Raw genomic sequence first — 16140 nt, 5'->3', positions numbered from 1 at the left:
ACTAATCTAACTATTCATGTTTAAGCAGATAATCCACAGGGGGTTCCTTTTTGAAACAAAATGCTCTTCAATTATTAACCAAGTTACTTACTTTTGATTTTAAAAGCTGTTATGTTTCTAATATGTACTGAAAATGTGTGCAATTTTCTGTGCCAGACTTTTGACTTTTGTTCTCAAGCACTGTCATGTACAATGGATGGTTAGAAACAATACATTATGGTTTCTATTTAACCCTTTCAGGACTGAACTGTATTTCCTTTTATTAATTATTTTCTTTGTGTCATGATAGATGTTTGCATTCAGAACTGTTGGTACAGATATAGGTTTATATGTTCATTTTTAGCTTATTTCTTGCACATTGCAGCACACTCTACACCTTCAGTCCTTAAGGGGTTTCTTTTACAAACTGTGTACTGTAAGGTTTATTAGCAATATAAAATTGAGTAAACTTTGAGCGCATAGTGGGCAGTGCTAAAAAAAACTGAGTAAACACATACTGTAATTTTGTAGAAAAAAATTGCTCAGCTCTGTATTTTATCCATGAAAAATCTGCAATATGAAATTTCAAGAAATGAAAAAAAAGCAATGTGAAAATTTTAGGTTAAATATAAAAACAGTTCTGAGCACAAGAATTATAGAATGGAATCAGCCTGAAGTTGGACATTTTTAGATTGTCTCTTCCAGGCCCAAGATTTTCTTGGGATCTATATATACTACTTCACAATTATCATCTTATTTCACTTTCATTTTTACCAAATGTATTTTCAGTGTATGTTCCTCACTTAAAAAACAGGTTAATATAAAGTATTTGAATGACTATCACTAAGGCCATTATTATTTAAGAGGCACAAATAATTTTTTCATTGATCTGCTGGGTATAAAGTTATTGTCATTCCTGCTATCATTTTAGTATTTAATCCACATTTTTTTAAAACAGATTTCAGTTAAATTTTCATTGCCAGCAAAAATGTATTAGCTCATATGTGAGTTTTAAATTGATTTACCATCTAGGTAAAATATAATAAATAATCCCAGTCCAGGCAGGAAAAAATTAGCAATTGTGAAGGCCCTGACACAGAATATAAATTAAGTTCAATTGATAAGAGACTCAAAATAGTGGCTTTAATAAAATATTATAGATGGTTACCTTTTTTTTCACATCAAAATCTGAAGGCAGGCCGGGTGCAGTGGCTCACGCCTGTAATCCTAGCACTCTGGGAGGCCAAGGTGAGCTGATTGTTTGAGCTCAGGAGTTCATGACCAGCCTGAGAAAGAGCAAGACCCCGTCTCTACCAAAACTAGAAAAAATTAGCTGGGCATGGTGGCACATGTCTGCAGTCCCAGCTACTCAGGAGGCTGAGGCAGAAGGATCGCCTGAGCCCAGGAGTTTGAGGTTGCTGTGAGCCTGGCTGATGCCAAGGCACTCTAGCCCAGGCAACAGAGTGAGACTCTGTCTCACAAAACAAACAAACAAACAAAAAAAACCAAAACAAAATTGAAGGTAAAGCATGCAAGGCTGGCATGGTGCTCTGATTCACAAAGTCCTGAAGGAACCTGGTTTCTAGGAGCTTAAGGTTTTGCCATCTCTAGGATGAGAGAACTTGAATATGGCCCAAACTGGTAGCTAGAGTTTCAAACCATCACATCTGCATTCCAGGGTACAGAGTATAGGAAGAGTAAAAGCAAAGGACAGAAGGTATGTACTGATTGTCTTTTAAGCAAAGTTCTGGAAGGGTGCCACATGATATATCTGCCAGCACTATTATATGGTTACAAGAAAGGCTGGAAAATATAGTCTTTATTCTGGCAGCCATGTGTCCACGTTTTCTATGAAAAAAATGGAGGAATTTTTTGAAACAAGTAACAGTTTTAGCTATAGACTAGAAAGATTTTGGTATATAACAGAAACAGAAAAGAGGCAACGAGAAGGGTGAGAACAAGATGAAATTGGAGACAAGTAGGAGCCAGATTACCCAGTCCTGAAGGTCATGGTAAGGAACTTGGATTTCACTGTATCTGCACAGGGAAGCTATTGGAGGGTTTTAAACAAGGAAGTGGCATCACCTAATGAAGATTTTAGAATGATTTAAAATGATTGCTCTGGCTGGTATATAGAGAATGGTTTGAATGGGAAAATTTACATGAGTGTACAGGGAAAAGTCAGAGTAGATAGTGAGGATATTCCTGTGGTTCAGCAAGAGATGATGGTGGCTCAGACAGGGTGGTAGCATGGGAAGTGATGAGAAGTAGCTGAATTCAGAATATGTTTGTAAGGATGAATTGATGGTACTGGCTGATTAGATGGATGTAAAGTGTGAAGAATCAAAGAAGACTCCTAGTTTTACGCCTGAGCAAGTAAGTGAATGAAAGTACTATTTATGGAAATCAGGAAGACTAGAAGAGGAGCAGGTTTAGGGAATGAATAGGGGGATTCAAATATTATTTCATATATGTCAAATTAGAGATACCTGTCTTTTTTATCCCTTGCCATGCAAAATTTTCAGCATTGTCTATACCTTTCTAAAAATGGAAGACCCCCCTCTTCTATAAGTTATATACAAACTCATTGTTCCCTTAATAAAGTATTTTTTTTTCTCAATCCAAGTCTGTAATTTTTCTATAAGATGTACAGGGAGCTTACCTTAATACATATTTTGAAAACACACAAAATATACCTGTTAGTATGAACTGTTTTTCCAAGTAGGAGTAAGAAAATCTATCAAAATGGATAGTTAAAAAAACAAAAATCAAACTACCAAAGGGGCACATCTGATCAACATTAGCAATAAAGATGAACCTTCTGATGCAACAGAACAATTTAAAAAATGTACTATTTATTGAATGCTCACTACAAAATCATAAATATAAGCCCTTAAATGTTAGTTCATTTAATATATAGAACACTAAGGTAGGTATTAAATTTTACAAATTTATAATAGATTTGGCACAATAGGAAATTAACTTGTTCTTGAACAAGGCTTAAAGTGAATTCATCCTAAATAGTGCTTAGCAATAGTGAAAGTATTATCAAATAGTGAAATACTATTATCAGATAGTATCAGTGTATTTTTTCCTGATACACTTACTCTACACATTATGAAAATGTTTATCTTTTCCAGTAAAATAGCCAAGGTAATAAAACTCTCAAATCAGACTGCTCCCTTTGGAAGCGATTTTTCCAACTTTACCAGTGTTACTCTATTTAAAATGTGCTTTTCTGAGTAAATGTAAAGATGGTGATAATGAGATCTATCTTTTGGCCTTAACAAAATCTTACATAGAAACTGCTAGATTAGATCGGTAAAGTCTTAACAATACTTGATGCCAGTATATACATGTATCCTATTTTTATCACTCCACCTTGTGGTCCCAAATTATTAATAAACTTTCAAATTATTAACAGCTAGATTAAGGTGCTCAGTAATGCATATGTATCACATACACACAGAGGCATATCCAGTCTTGTAAAACACCAGTTTATGGCTGTGGATATTAACATGAGAAAGCAGAAAAGGCAGGAAGGAACTATTTGGAAATGGGAGGAGAAAGGGAGAGAAGGACATAAAGATATATATTGTTCTTCCTTGAATTTTCCTGAAGTAAAAAAAAACACAGTGAAGAAGAATGCTTAATGAAATGAATAACCAGGCAGAACATTTTCTAGTAGCTACACCAGCACCATCCGAAGTTTAAATAAATTCACACAGTATGTGTTGATATATCAAAATATACTTGACATTAAAAAACATGAGTTATCTTTTGTTTTATAATATGCTATTTTTCTAGCTATTTCTTGCTTTTGGCCTTCAATGATAAATTTAAATTTGATTATAGTGATTTCTTTGGGAAGGAAAAGGTGATTCTATGAAAGAAACAACCAAGGGAAGTAGAAATTTTATTTAACTGAAATTTTACTTTACATTAATGCATGCTATCACTCAAATAGGAATAACAGTTTTCATTTATGAAACGACACAATTCCAAAATATACATGCAGAAGCTCTTTTTTCTTTTAAGTTCAAGATGTTAAGTAATTACACAAGTGAAAAGTTTATGGTTATGCAAAGGAAAAGGAGGAACAACTGCAAGGAAAATAAGTTTAATTTCACTTTGAACGACAACTATTTTTCCAGAGAGCAGCGACATGACTCCTTTAGATTTCCACCATAATTTCAAAAGGTCTTACAGATGGCCAAGTTGGTCACTCAAGTTTACGTGATGACTGGGGAGCGGGAGTTAGAGAAAGTGCTATACACCTAATGTGGCTAGAGCAAGTTGAAACAATAGTACTTTAAAAACCATTATTTACTTCCATCAGGTTAAAAAAAAAATAAAAGAGGAAGAAGGGGGATTAGTAGAAAACACCAATGGTTTCAGCAGAGGGGAACTCACTTCTCAGGAGGTGAAGGTGACGTGCTGCCAGTCCCTGGAAGTGCGCGCACAAGCACCGGAGTTTGCGGGGGCTGAGGGAGGAAATGGGACAGTGGTCACATTTGCTCCAGGTGGCAGGAGTGAGAAGGGGAGGAGTGAGAGGGCGGACGTGCGGGGGCGCGGTGTCCTACACAAACACACACACGCTCAGCGTCCCGGTGAGGGCAGACCAACGCCACCTCACCAATCCTCGCTCCTAGACCCCGCGGGCCCCCAACCCCCGCCCAGGGCCCAGGGCCCAGGGCCCAGGCCCGATGCCTGTGCGAAGCAACCTGGCCCTAGTGAAATGGCACCGGCTGCAGAGGCCCGGTTGGCTGTAACGGCGGCGGAGCACAGAGCTTCCTTGTAAGTCAGTAAGAGACACGTGGAGCCGCGGAGACGGAGGTGGGGGAGTCAAGTGCCTGTCCCCACCCTCTTGCAAACAAGCCAGAAGCAGCCTACCCACCCCTAACCCTGCCTGCTCGGCAATCGCCGCTCCCACCTTCCGCCGCCGCCTTGAGGGAAGCCGGAGCGACGGGGGTCACGGCGGGGGTCAGAGGGTAAAGGTCTTGCTCCCAGCAGCCTCCGCGGTGGATACGTCGCCATCTTGGATCCGCGGGACAAGAAAATTCATGCGGTGAGTTTTTGGCAAATTTTCGGAAGTCTGGCAGCGGGGCGCGCGGCAGGGGCGGCCGATTTGGGGTCCCCGCAAGGCAGGGGAATGCTCTGGGGCCGGTCCGGTGGCGCCCGGGGTCCGCAGGTAGCGTCCCGGCCCGCCGCTTCCCGTTGCTTTTGTCTCGGCTCCAATCGAGAGAGGGAGAGCGGAGCGGGCGGGGAGGGGGGTGGCGGCGGTGGAGGGAGGGAGGGAGGGGGTGTGTATGGGGGTGGTGGTGGACGGGACGTAAAGCGTCGCTGTACTTGGGCCGCTGCAGCGGCAGCTCTAGATCGTAGGCCCGGTCCCATCTGCGGGCGGCAGAGCTTCCCCCAGACTCCGCTTCCCCAGGCTCCCGCCAGCGCAGAGGAGCCGCCGCCGCCGCGCTGCTTCCTGGGGAAGAAGAGAAGGCGGCAGTGGCGGTGGCCGAGGAGCCCAGGCCCGCTTTAGACGGCTCTGCCGCCTTCCCAGTAGCTGCCGCGGTCTCTGGCTTTTCACATTCTCAGTACACGCACATCATCCGTCACTTGTGTGTTTCTGTTTGTGTGTGTGTAAGTGTAATACGGGGACACTGGACTGGCTAACGGGCCTCAGGAGCCTCCAGGCCCTGGGATACCGAAAGCTATGCATGGTGGAGGGAGAAGGAGTGCAACTGTGATGCTGCCTCTGCTACCGCACCCGGAGGGTGAAGCTTCCGTATTGTCGTAGACTTGAGTACGGATGGTCCTGGGGCGGCGGAGGAACCGGAGACGCTTCTGTCTGTGAAGTTGCAAGCTGTAGGTTTCTACTTCCGCTGGGCCCTCTCCTCCTTTTGCTATCATAGGTCTCACTTAAAAGTTTCCCAGAAGAAATGAGTTAAGAGATCCCCATAGTTCTTAAATTGAGGTACTGTTGTCTGTCCAGGAAAAAGCCTCTAACTCTTGATAACTATTAGGTCCTTAGCGAAAGCGGATTGTAGTTTCTTTTATAAAAGTATTTCCAAGGTTTTAGAATTACCATTTATTCCAGGCTTTGTGGGTACGCTCTTAACTACCACCAAAGTCTTACATACGGGTACCACCCTCTCGGAAGGAACCTAGACATCAACTTCCTTCGAATCCTAGGAGACATCTTCACTTTTCATAATCCGGAGACTAAGTGTAACATTTTGTTTCATTTTTATAAAACTTTTGGTGAAAATACCCTACTCCTTTTTAAGTCATCTGGACAGTTCCTAGTAAAGCACACTGATGGTGAAAAGTACTCAGTTAACAAAATCTGTTCATGAGGGAGTCCGTACTTGAATTTAATGCTCAAAGTTGAACACATTTGCTGCCATGCTTGATACTAGGAATTTTTAGAGCTCGGGAATGATAAGTGTAACTCTTGATTTGCCATTTGATGCAACATAAGTGGATAAAGTATGGGGTGGGGGAATGGGATAGGAATTTGAAAATATCTGTTACTTACCAGGTTTATGTTCAGTTTGGGAATACTTGCTATATTTGACAACACTTCTTTCCCAAACGTCAATGAAAACATACATGTATTTTGCAATTTTAGAAGGTAACTTTATCCCAGATTGAAAGGGTTAAGAATTACCTTGGTCTGAAATGGTAAAATGTCTACATTCAAATGGTTAGTGTTTACACTTTCATTGAAATGTTTCTTAATAGACCAGACTCATTAATTAGTAAGCTCTGTATGTTGAAATTCTGTTTAGTTTGCAGTTTTCTTCTTGTAATATTAAATATGAAGAAAAAGAAACACAAAATACAAAGACAGAACATCATCCACTCCATCCACTTTCTTGATTTTGTAAGATCCTCATTTAATATTAAACAGGCACGTTTCCCCCATCTTTTCTGAGGGCTTAAATTGTGATTTCTGTGAATACTGTATATTTTATGCAGGAAGTGAGAAAATATTTTACTTTTTTTGCATCCTAATTAGGGTTTCATCAATACAAATAATGTAGACATAATTTGTTGGCAGAATCTTTTTGTTCTAAGAATGTAATATAGAGATACCTGTAACATAATCTGATCTCGGGGAATGAGAATTGCCTGTTTAACCAAGCAACAAAATACAGCCTTTAAAAACTTTCAGTTTCTATAATACATTAAAGTAAATTTGGTATGGTGGAAGAATGAGGGCAAAATGCATGTGTGTGAGTGATTTATAAAACCTTCGTTTGAGAGGTCCCTGATCTTGAAGATAAAACTCAGAATGATGTACTTCCCTAAAAGAACTAATTACCTTCATTTTTACTGCATAACTTTGGATGTTTAATTTACTTTCTCATTTTTCAATGATGCTTTACAATTAGTTATTACCTGAAAATTGTCTTTGTTCAAAAGTAAATAAATACTTGAGATTGTGAATTTCTGACCCAGTTCTGTTTTATATTTCTTTAGTAGATATTGGTATTAAAAGTACTTGTATTTTGAAAGACCAATACAGAATTTTTCACAACCTGTAAGAAGCTAAAGTTTTATCTTTTCTAGTAAAATCAAATTTGCTTCATAAGATTTTCTAATAATACAGAGGAATAAAGAAAAACTATGCTTCACATATGTGAAATAATAAGTAGACATTAATAGATTAGTAAAAAGAACTTAGTTTATAATTTTTTGCTCGTTAAAAGCTATGTAAAAAAATAACAGTATTTTTTAATTATCTTAAAATTTTTTTAACTGTAGAAAGTTCATTCTGTTATGATCACATACTTAAAAGCAAACTCTAAAGATCCCATGTGCTTGCTTGAACAGGTATTTGAGGAAAACTTAAGCAAATATCGATACAGTATTAGGAAAAGATACTACTAAATATTCATGATTTTACCTGGATTTGTTACCAGGATTTGTAGTGGATTTTGTAACATGAAGAAGTAAAAGAGCAGATACCTGGTAGGGCAATTTTAGAGGCAGCGTTAATCTGAGTTGTACTGTAATGTTTGAATGGAATTACATACATTATTAATCAAGGGATCTAGTGCTATGATAGGAGCCATTCTGGTTGATGATACAGGTGACTGTTCTTTCTTATTAAGGATGATTTCTACCTGTGATACTTAAAGGATTGAATTTCATTGTGACTTACACTAGATATTTTGAAAAGAGCTGTACTGAAATTGATGTCTTGCACAAAGTTTGCCTTTGAAAAGAAATAGAATGAAAATTAGGGTTTTAAATTTTTTAAATTATTTTATAATTTTTACCTTGGTTCTGTTTATTGAACCCTTCAGTTTAACATATATATATATATATATATATATATATTTAGTTAGTTAGTTTTTCTGTTTGTCATCCTTTGATTTCTATTTTAAAATTCAACTCATAACAAATCATGCTGATACGGCTTATTCATTTATTTACCTTGCTTATGCTATTAGGTATGACTTAGAAATGGAATTCTTACTGTGTTTTCTGACAGCTTGTTCTCTGAAACCAGACTTAGATGTCTTGGTATATCACTTGGAGTGTGCTGCATTATGAAGTAATAAAATGGTTTACAATGTCTATTTTTTGGCAAGAGCTCTTGGCTTATATAACATGGAAATGCAATGAAGTGAAGTATCTAGAAAAAATGGAAATTTTTCCTTTTCTGGACACTTTAGTTATTGTATATACTTAGACTCATGATCTAAGTCCATTGAGATATAGTTAGATATTTTGTGCATATTTGCCACGTACTCTGAAAGTTTACCATTTCTTTTTGTATGTTGTGTTTGTTGCAGGGGGAGGGGAGTGTGTTTAACTATCAGTTTTCTGTTTCTTGATAAACTTCTTATTCTTCAAAACTCTTCTCTGGTGTTACTTTCTTCATGAAACTTTTCCTGACTTCCCAGATCCTTCTGCTCTATTGGGTTTTATTCTTCAAAATTCTATTATTGAACATGTCACACTGTATTGTAATTTACTGTCCATCCCTCCATTCCACCATACCCTCCACTGGACTGTGAGTACCTGAGAGTAGGGCTCTGTCTTGATTATATTTACATTTCTAGTGCCTTCTATAGTGCATAGTACTTAATAGATTGTCAACGAATATGTATTAAACTGAACTGTTGCCAGATTGTTATTTGACTCTTAATGTTGTCAGAGTGCTCTGTTTCCCAATCCACAGATGAGAAATAACAAATTGGAAAAGATGGGGAGAAGGGCATCCTGTATTTCTTCATGTTCCTTAATCCTTTCTTATAGTTTTGATTCCTAATTACCTGTGGGAAAATAAGTAACCAGCTTCTTAGAGAACTGTGTGTAGCATTAGTGTGGAATTTAGGGGGAAATGTTAGTAATAGGGTGATTAATAGCCTGTTTTGCTTCTGGCAGAAAATTTAGGCTTGTATTTCTTGCTGTATTTTGCATGGCTATGGTCATTAGTTGAAGGAGATATTTTGTATTTGTATTTACAAGGTAATGTATGTTTACTGCTACTTAACCATGAGCTCCTTTTAGATTTGTGGTTTTTGAAGTTAAATTCTGTATTTTTCCCCCCTTTTCCTCCTAGTGTTTGGCCCAAAAGTTAGTATAAAGTAAGAGTTCTGTAGTTTGGATACCATTGTTGCTATGGACATTAGAGATGATTTAATATTATCTTTATTGGAGGTCCAAAATCCAAAAAGCTGTGAAAATTGATTATTTTTAAATAATTGAGGTAGAAAATGCCAGCTCAAATTATCCCTCTTAACCTAAACATTGCTGTTACTCTCCCTCCCCTAACCATAACAGGTTCTGCCAAGACCACTCTGGTGGGCATTATGTCTGTGTGACATATATACTATTTTACCTTTCTGAAATCTGAAAAATTCTAATTTTGGGAAACATTTGGTCTTTAAAGGTTTGGGAGAGAGATTATGATCCAGTTTATACCCATTTTAGAGATACAGAAATCAAAACAGCGTAAATGACTCCCAGAATTGCATTTAGTAGACTAATGCTAATGTTTAACATATGGATTTAGAAATCTTATGTCTGTCTTGCCTATATATTTTCCAGAGACTTTTAATCACTAAGAACTACTAAAGATACAGAAACTGTATAATTTTAAAAAGGAAATTTGATCCAATACTCAGTACACCAATCCTTTCCCTGCTTTCACTGAATGACAATGTCTCTCATGTGAGAGTAGATAAAAATGCACATTTAGTAAATTTTTACTATACCAAGGAATGATAAAATAGGTTAGAGAAAATGATATGTCCTGGCAATTTAGGTAACATTGAGTAGACATGTTTTTTTTCTGAACATATTGACGTACCAGTTTTCCATTTATATATTTAGATGTTGAAGCATAGCTGCATTTTGTATCAGCATCTGGACAAAATGTAATGACTAATTATGTAATGCAATGTTTAGGAGAGAAACATTTGGTTTTGTGTCATATCTGGCAGGAAGGTATTTATGTGTTACTTTCTACATTGTGAATGATAATGCTTATTCTGCTTATAAATTTTGTATTTAGTTTTCTGCTTCTAAGAGTTTTTCATAACTAGCCCGGGCAACAGAGTAAGACTCTGTCTCAAAAAAAAAAAAAAAAAAGAGTTTTTCATAGATCAGTAAAATAATTATATTCATTGAGTTTACCATGCCATTCAAAGGACCTAATTCCTTTTGGTTTTACTAAATACTTTACAGCTTGCAAAGAGCACTTTTATATACATTATCTCGATTTTATATGGTTGTCATTTCCATGCTTACTTTTAAAATAAATTTAAATGTAATATTTACATTTATAAAGAGAACAATCAAGCTGTTTCAATCAGTATGAAAATTAGAAGTTGGGAAATATAAAGGCCATTTCATCCTTAGACTGGACTCAGAATCTAATTTATTATTTATTTTAGAGCTATTCTATAGAGAAAATCCTGATTTATCAAATTAAGTAGGTGTAAAATGGAAGGTTTGTTTTTGTTTTCATCTGATCATCTTATGGATTTGGGATATTTAAATTGATAGAGATGTTTGAAAGAGAATAGTAGTTGGAAATTTTTATTTCAAGCTTGACTTTGTGGCAATATCCAGCAGCTGCTCATATTTTTTAAAGTTAACAAATATTCATTGAGAAACACCAACAACTTATACAAATACTAAAATATAATGAGAATAAGTAATAATATAGCAACATTTTACTTATTTCACAGTTGTTATTCTGAGGAGATGCTGGGCAGATAAGCCTTTTGCTTTGCTTGATTCAGTAGTGCACAAAGCAGTGCTTTAGTGGTATAGTTTTTGTGTGAGTGAGCATGTTTAGCCTGAAATTAGAAAAAAATTGGAGTTATAACCTTTCTAATGTGTGCACACTTATGAGAAATTATACGTATATTCATAGATATGTCAGACCAAACTTTGAGGTCTACAGCAAAACTAGTTAACTTGGCAGCTGAGTTAGTCTCCAAAGTGTTTGTGTTTGATGTATAATGCTCTTGTGTGTGTGTGTGTGTGTGTATATCACCCATCCTAAAATAGCTTTTTATGTGTAAAATGATTGTAATGCAGTGCTTTGGGGGATTTGTAAAGCACGAATTGGTGTACACTAAGGTATTTCAGAGCATAGTTTGAAAACTTGTGGAACTTGATCACTAAGATCACTTACAACCAAACATTTTTATATTTAAAAAGTTAAGACTTTCTTCTCTCTGTAGATGCAAAATTTGTAGAATTTACTTGTTTTTGAGTAGTATTCGGATAGAAATGATTTAAATTAAATTTAAATTTTAGGCTGTGCTGGTTAGATATTAGCATCCAATACATTTTCAACTAAATCCTTTAGTAATTTGAGTGTTTAGTCTCTGCTAGACATTGTTATAGGTCCTGGTTATATGGAGGTGATCAAGACAAGTCTCCATCTCCATCAAACTAATATTCTGGAGGAAGAGACAGACAATAAACAAGTAAACAAATAAACACAATTTCAGACACTGGTAATTGCTATGAAGAAAATAAAGGAGGATAAGGGTACAGGTAGTTGATTAGGGATGGAAGAAAATAAATTATTTTAAGTAGGGTTGAGAGAAGACCTCTTTGTGGAGATGTCATTTGAGCAGAAACTGAAAAAGGAGAAAGCCATGCAAAAAACTTGGGGATTGTCTTCTAGGCAGAAGAAATATAAGGCCCTTGATGGGGTCAAGTTTTGCATGTTTGAATATAAGAAATTTCATAAACAGTTACTTAGTGCTTTCTACATCAATGGGTATAAACTATAAATGGCAGAAGAAATGATTAAAACATTATCCTTGTTTTTCAGTTGCTGAAAATACTGTGGTAGACCTAGCAATCTGTAATAAATTTTATAAGAGCAATAGGGAGGAGGGATGATTTTTCATTAAGGAGCCTTGAAAATATTTTCTAGATAGATAAAATTGGAGGTCTGTCTGTATTATTGGAACATTATGAGGAATGCAAACTTAAAACTTTCCTTAATTTGTGTTTACTTAGAATAATCAAAACCTTTAAGAATTTTTAGTTTTGCAAAGTTATAGATAGATTTTTCTTAGAAATTAATTAGTAAAGATTTTCATGTTTAATTAGATTTCCTTGTACAGTCCAATAAATGTTACTATGCATTATTATAGTTGCACTGAATAATTGCTCAAGTTGAGTTTTTGTGTTGCTGTAGAAGTATACTCCAGTGGAGCAACCTTGTTTAGGGAGGTAATGAGTTGTTTTAAGGAGGTGAAAGTTGAACTGGGTTCTGAAGGGTGATTTGGATTGACTAGGTGGGAGAGGGAAGAGAATCAGCTTTGTAAATTCATAAAGCCTGGGAGTGGCTAAGTAATCCTCCATTAGCTCTTGGTGGAGTTCTGGGACCTCATAGAAGTTAGTTGAAGGAATGAAGAAGCCACAGTATGAGAGCAGAGGTCTTATCTTTAACATGATGAGGGAGCCAGTAACCATTTTTTTTTAAACAGTGGGAGTGGTAAGCAGATTTGTCCTTCAGAGGAAATTTTAGATTCCAGAGTTCATGTATAATTAAAGTTACAAGCTTAATAATACAGTGTATTTGTGAAATTTTTGAAGGCTTATTTTTTTCTCCATTAGACAAATTGAGTATTTTAATATTCATATTAGCAGGATTTTTATTTGTTAAGAACTGTATGACTTTGAAACGCAGTAGTTTGTATCTTTTAGAGAACTTGTTATACATATAAACCAATGTCAGTAGTTTAGTTTTTATATTAATGGATGGAATTTGTTATGTAAGTTTTGGGGCAGACAAAGTTTGAATGTTAATATTTAACATAATTTCTAGGCATGAGATTTAACATTACTTGGATAAATTAAAGTAATAGCAGGAACATCTAAATTTGTCATAAAATTACTCCACAGGAACTTACTATCTATTACTAGAAGTGCTTATTTCACAATGCTATGATCTGTGTGTGTGTGTTACTCAAAATACTATACATACACATTTATTTTAGGTTGCTAGCATTATTTGTTAATTCTGACATGCAAAAACAAATCCTAAATGAGTGTTTTAAAATAAAAAGAAATGATTCCCTAAGAATGTAGTTTCTCAACCCTTAAGTCCTTGCCTAAAGTAAAAAAAAAAAAGAATGTAGTTTCAACAAATTATTACTTTGGTAGTATGCATTATATACTGTTTTATAGTAGCAAAAGTTAGTTTTTCTACCATGGTGATTTAGAGCCACCCAAGTTGCCTGATTGTCTATTTAGTTCATTTTTGACTGAGTAAAATGGAGCTCATTATAACTATCTCCTATTAAAGAGAGTTACATTGTGCTGGAATTTTACATGATGTCCTTAAAGTCTCTGGAGCTAGCCAACCTGAATTGGAATTACTATTCTACTGCTTTTAATTAGCTATGTGACTTACCGTTCCCTATAGCTCAGTTTTTTCATTTGAAAAATGTGGATAAACAACAATACTTACCTAGTAAGGTTGAAGTAAGGAATAAAGAAAGGTTCTTGTGGGTTTGTTTTTTGTTTTTTGGTGTTGTTTTTTTTTTTGTTTTGTTTTGTTTTTTGGAATGGGACTTGTTATGCTAAAAATGAGCTTCTTAGGCATATGAGAATTAGCCACAGTTTATTTCATGTAGTGTACTGTGCTTTTTTGTATCAAATTTGCAAATGTAAACAAGAATGCAGACTTGCTCTTAGAGTCTAGACATGTTTTTCCTATCAGGAATTTTGTTTAGATGACATTCTGTGAAATATGATATACAGTATTTTGAGTAACATAAATAAATTTTAGCATTGCTTTATCTACATCACTTGGTACAGCACAGGGCACATAATAGGTTTTAATAATATCTTTGTTAAATGGGATAACCCTAATGGGTTAGGAGTCAGACCTATGGCTACTGTGTATTATAGAGTTACCTGTAGCAATTTTTTTCTCTACACCTGTTTCTTTTTCTTAAAATGAGTAAACCTTCTTCTCTTAGGTGTACTTAGTAGGTTAAATATGATCCTGTAAAACTCTTGGAAGTAGACTGTTAACAATGTTGGTTCCCATCCCTTTTCCTTTTGCGAAGTGAATATTTCCAAAATTCTGGAAGTTCAGAGGAGATAGTTAACATAGCATCTGCATTTTTTTTTTTAAAGCTGAGAAAATCAGACCATTTATTTACCTTTTAGTATATGCTCATCTTTAATGGAGAGATATTATTTTGGAAAGACTTCACACTTTGATCAGAAGATGGGTTCTAATCTGGACTCCATGAATTTATTAGCTATGTTCCTGGGCAAATAGTATTGAAGAGCCACACCTTTTTAGTAATTTATACCTCCCAGTGTTGCTGATGACATTGAGATAATAAAAGCAAAGTATGTTTAACTGTAAAGCATGTGAAAGTATTGCAATGACTCTTGAATATTAGTTGTAATGAAACTAATACAGTAGTCCCCCCTTATCCAAGGGGGATATTTTCCAAGACTCCCAGTGGATGTCTGAAACTGCAGATAGCATGGAATCCTATATATACTATGTTTTTTCTTTACATACATACTCAGAATAAAGTTTAATTTATAAATTAGGCACAGTAAGGTAATAATAATAAAATAGAACAATTATAAAAATATACTGCAGTAAAAGTTATGTGAGTGTGATCTCTCTTATATACCTTTTGTACTGTATTCACCCTTCTTTTTCTTGTGATCTGTTGATATGATAATCAAGATGGTTACTAAGGTGACTAAAGGGTGGGTAGCATTTGTAGCATGGATATCATGTTCCAGGTGGGATGGAAAGAGATGGGGAGAGATTTCATCATGCCACTCAGAATGGTGCTCAGTTTAAAACTTTGAATGATTATTTATTTTTGGAATTTTCTATTGAATAATTTTGGACTGTGGTTGACAGTGGTTACCGTGGAAAGTGAAACCTTAGATGGGGGTGGAGTATGGTAGTTTCTTAAATCATGAGATTGAATGGTTCGTTCATCCATTTTGCCTTGTTGTGATTCTGCTGCATTCATGTTCTTTGCCGTATACACATTTTTATTTAATTGAACATCTGGCATGTTGGGCTTTTGACAGAGGGAAGTTTAGAGAGGTTGAAGTGGGAAAAAATGATTCTGCTGTGTTCATTATAGCAGTCCAGTTAATAACTTGAATATTTTTGTATGCTGGCGTCTTGATACTTTCTGTGTGTGCAGGAAATTTACTATTCACGTGTAATTTATAATTAGAGCATTGAGAATGTCAGTGCAGTAGTTTGAAACTATTGTGTATTCTCATGTATGTAATGTATATGAATATACTGTTTTTTCTCCCTTAAATATGTCAGCTCTCCTTGGGGTACTGAGCCTCCTGAAGCAGTAAAAGTAAATACCATATAAGGAAAGCAGAATAGTACTAAGTAGCTGCAATGGCAAAGTAAGGAAAGTGAATCATGGAGTAATGAATTTGTAAAATGGTAATTGTGTATTGAAGGAAAAGGTATTGCTTTTACTGTCATCCTTGTAAAATATAGTTATTGACATTAAGTATTTGTTAGGTCTGCTGATAATTTAATTTTGTACTGTTATAAAAAGCTACTTTCAGGTGAAATACTGAGATGTTAAATGCTAAAATCAGATTATATTTTCACTATTAAGTTTATGCTATTTGGAGGACTTCAAAATCACTTTG

At 35.8% G+C, this 16140-nt stretch overlaps 1 protein-coding gene across 3 annotated transcripts in view; it reads left to right on the top strand.

Moving 5' to 3' along the window:
• Positions 1 to 4923: 4923 nt before the first annotated feature.
• Positions 4924 to 16140, top strand: part of CNOT2 (CCR4-NOT transcription complex subunit 2) — a 97305-nt gene continuing 86088 nt past the window's right edge. The window contains exon 1 of one of the 3 annotated variants that reach the window (XM_012788739.3): positions 4924 to 5047. Coding sequence is in view for 1 of the 3 variants with exons in the window: in XM_012788738.3 (XP_012644192.1) it covers positions 5043 to 5047 (5 nt within the window). In the remaining 2 variants the exon portion in view is untranslated. The remainder of the gene's footprint in view (positions 5048 to 16140) is intronic. The other 2 variants (XM_012788738.3, XM_012788742.2) reach the window with 2 other exon arrangements.

Source organism: Microcebus murinus, chromosome 10, assembly GCF_040939455.1.
Source record: "Microcebus murinus isolate Inina chromosome 10, M.murinus_Inina_mat1.0, whole genome shotgun sequence".
Classification (NCBI taxonomy): Eukaryota; Metazoa; Chordata; class Mammalia; order Primates; family Cheirogaleidae; genus Microcebus; species Microcebus murinus.
Note: the sequence above shows the minus strand (reverse complement) of the source record. Positions and strands in the feature narration are given on the sequence as shown.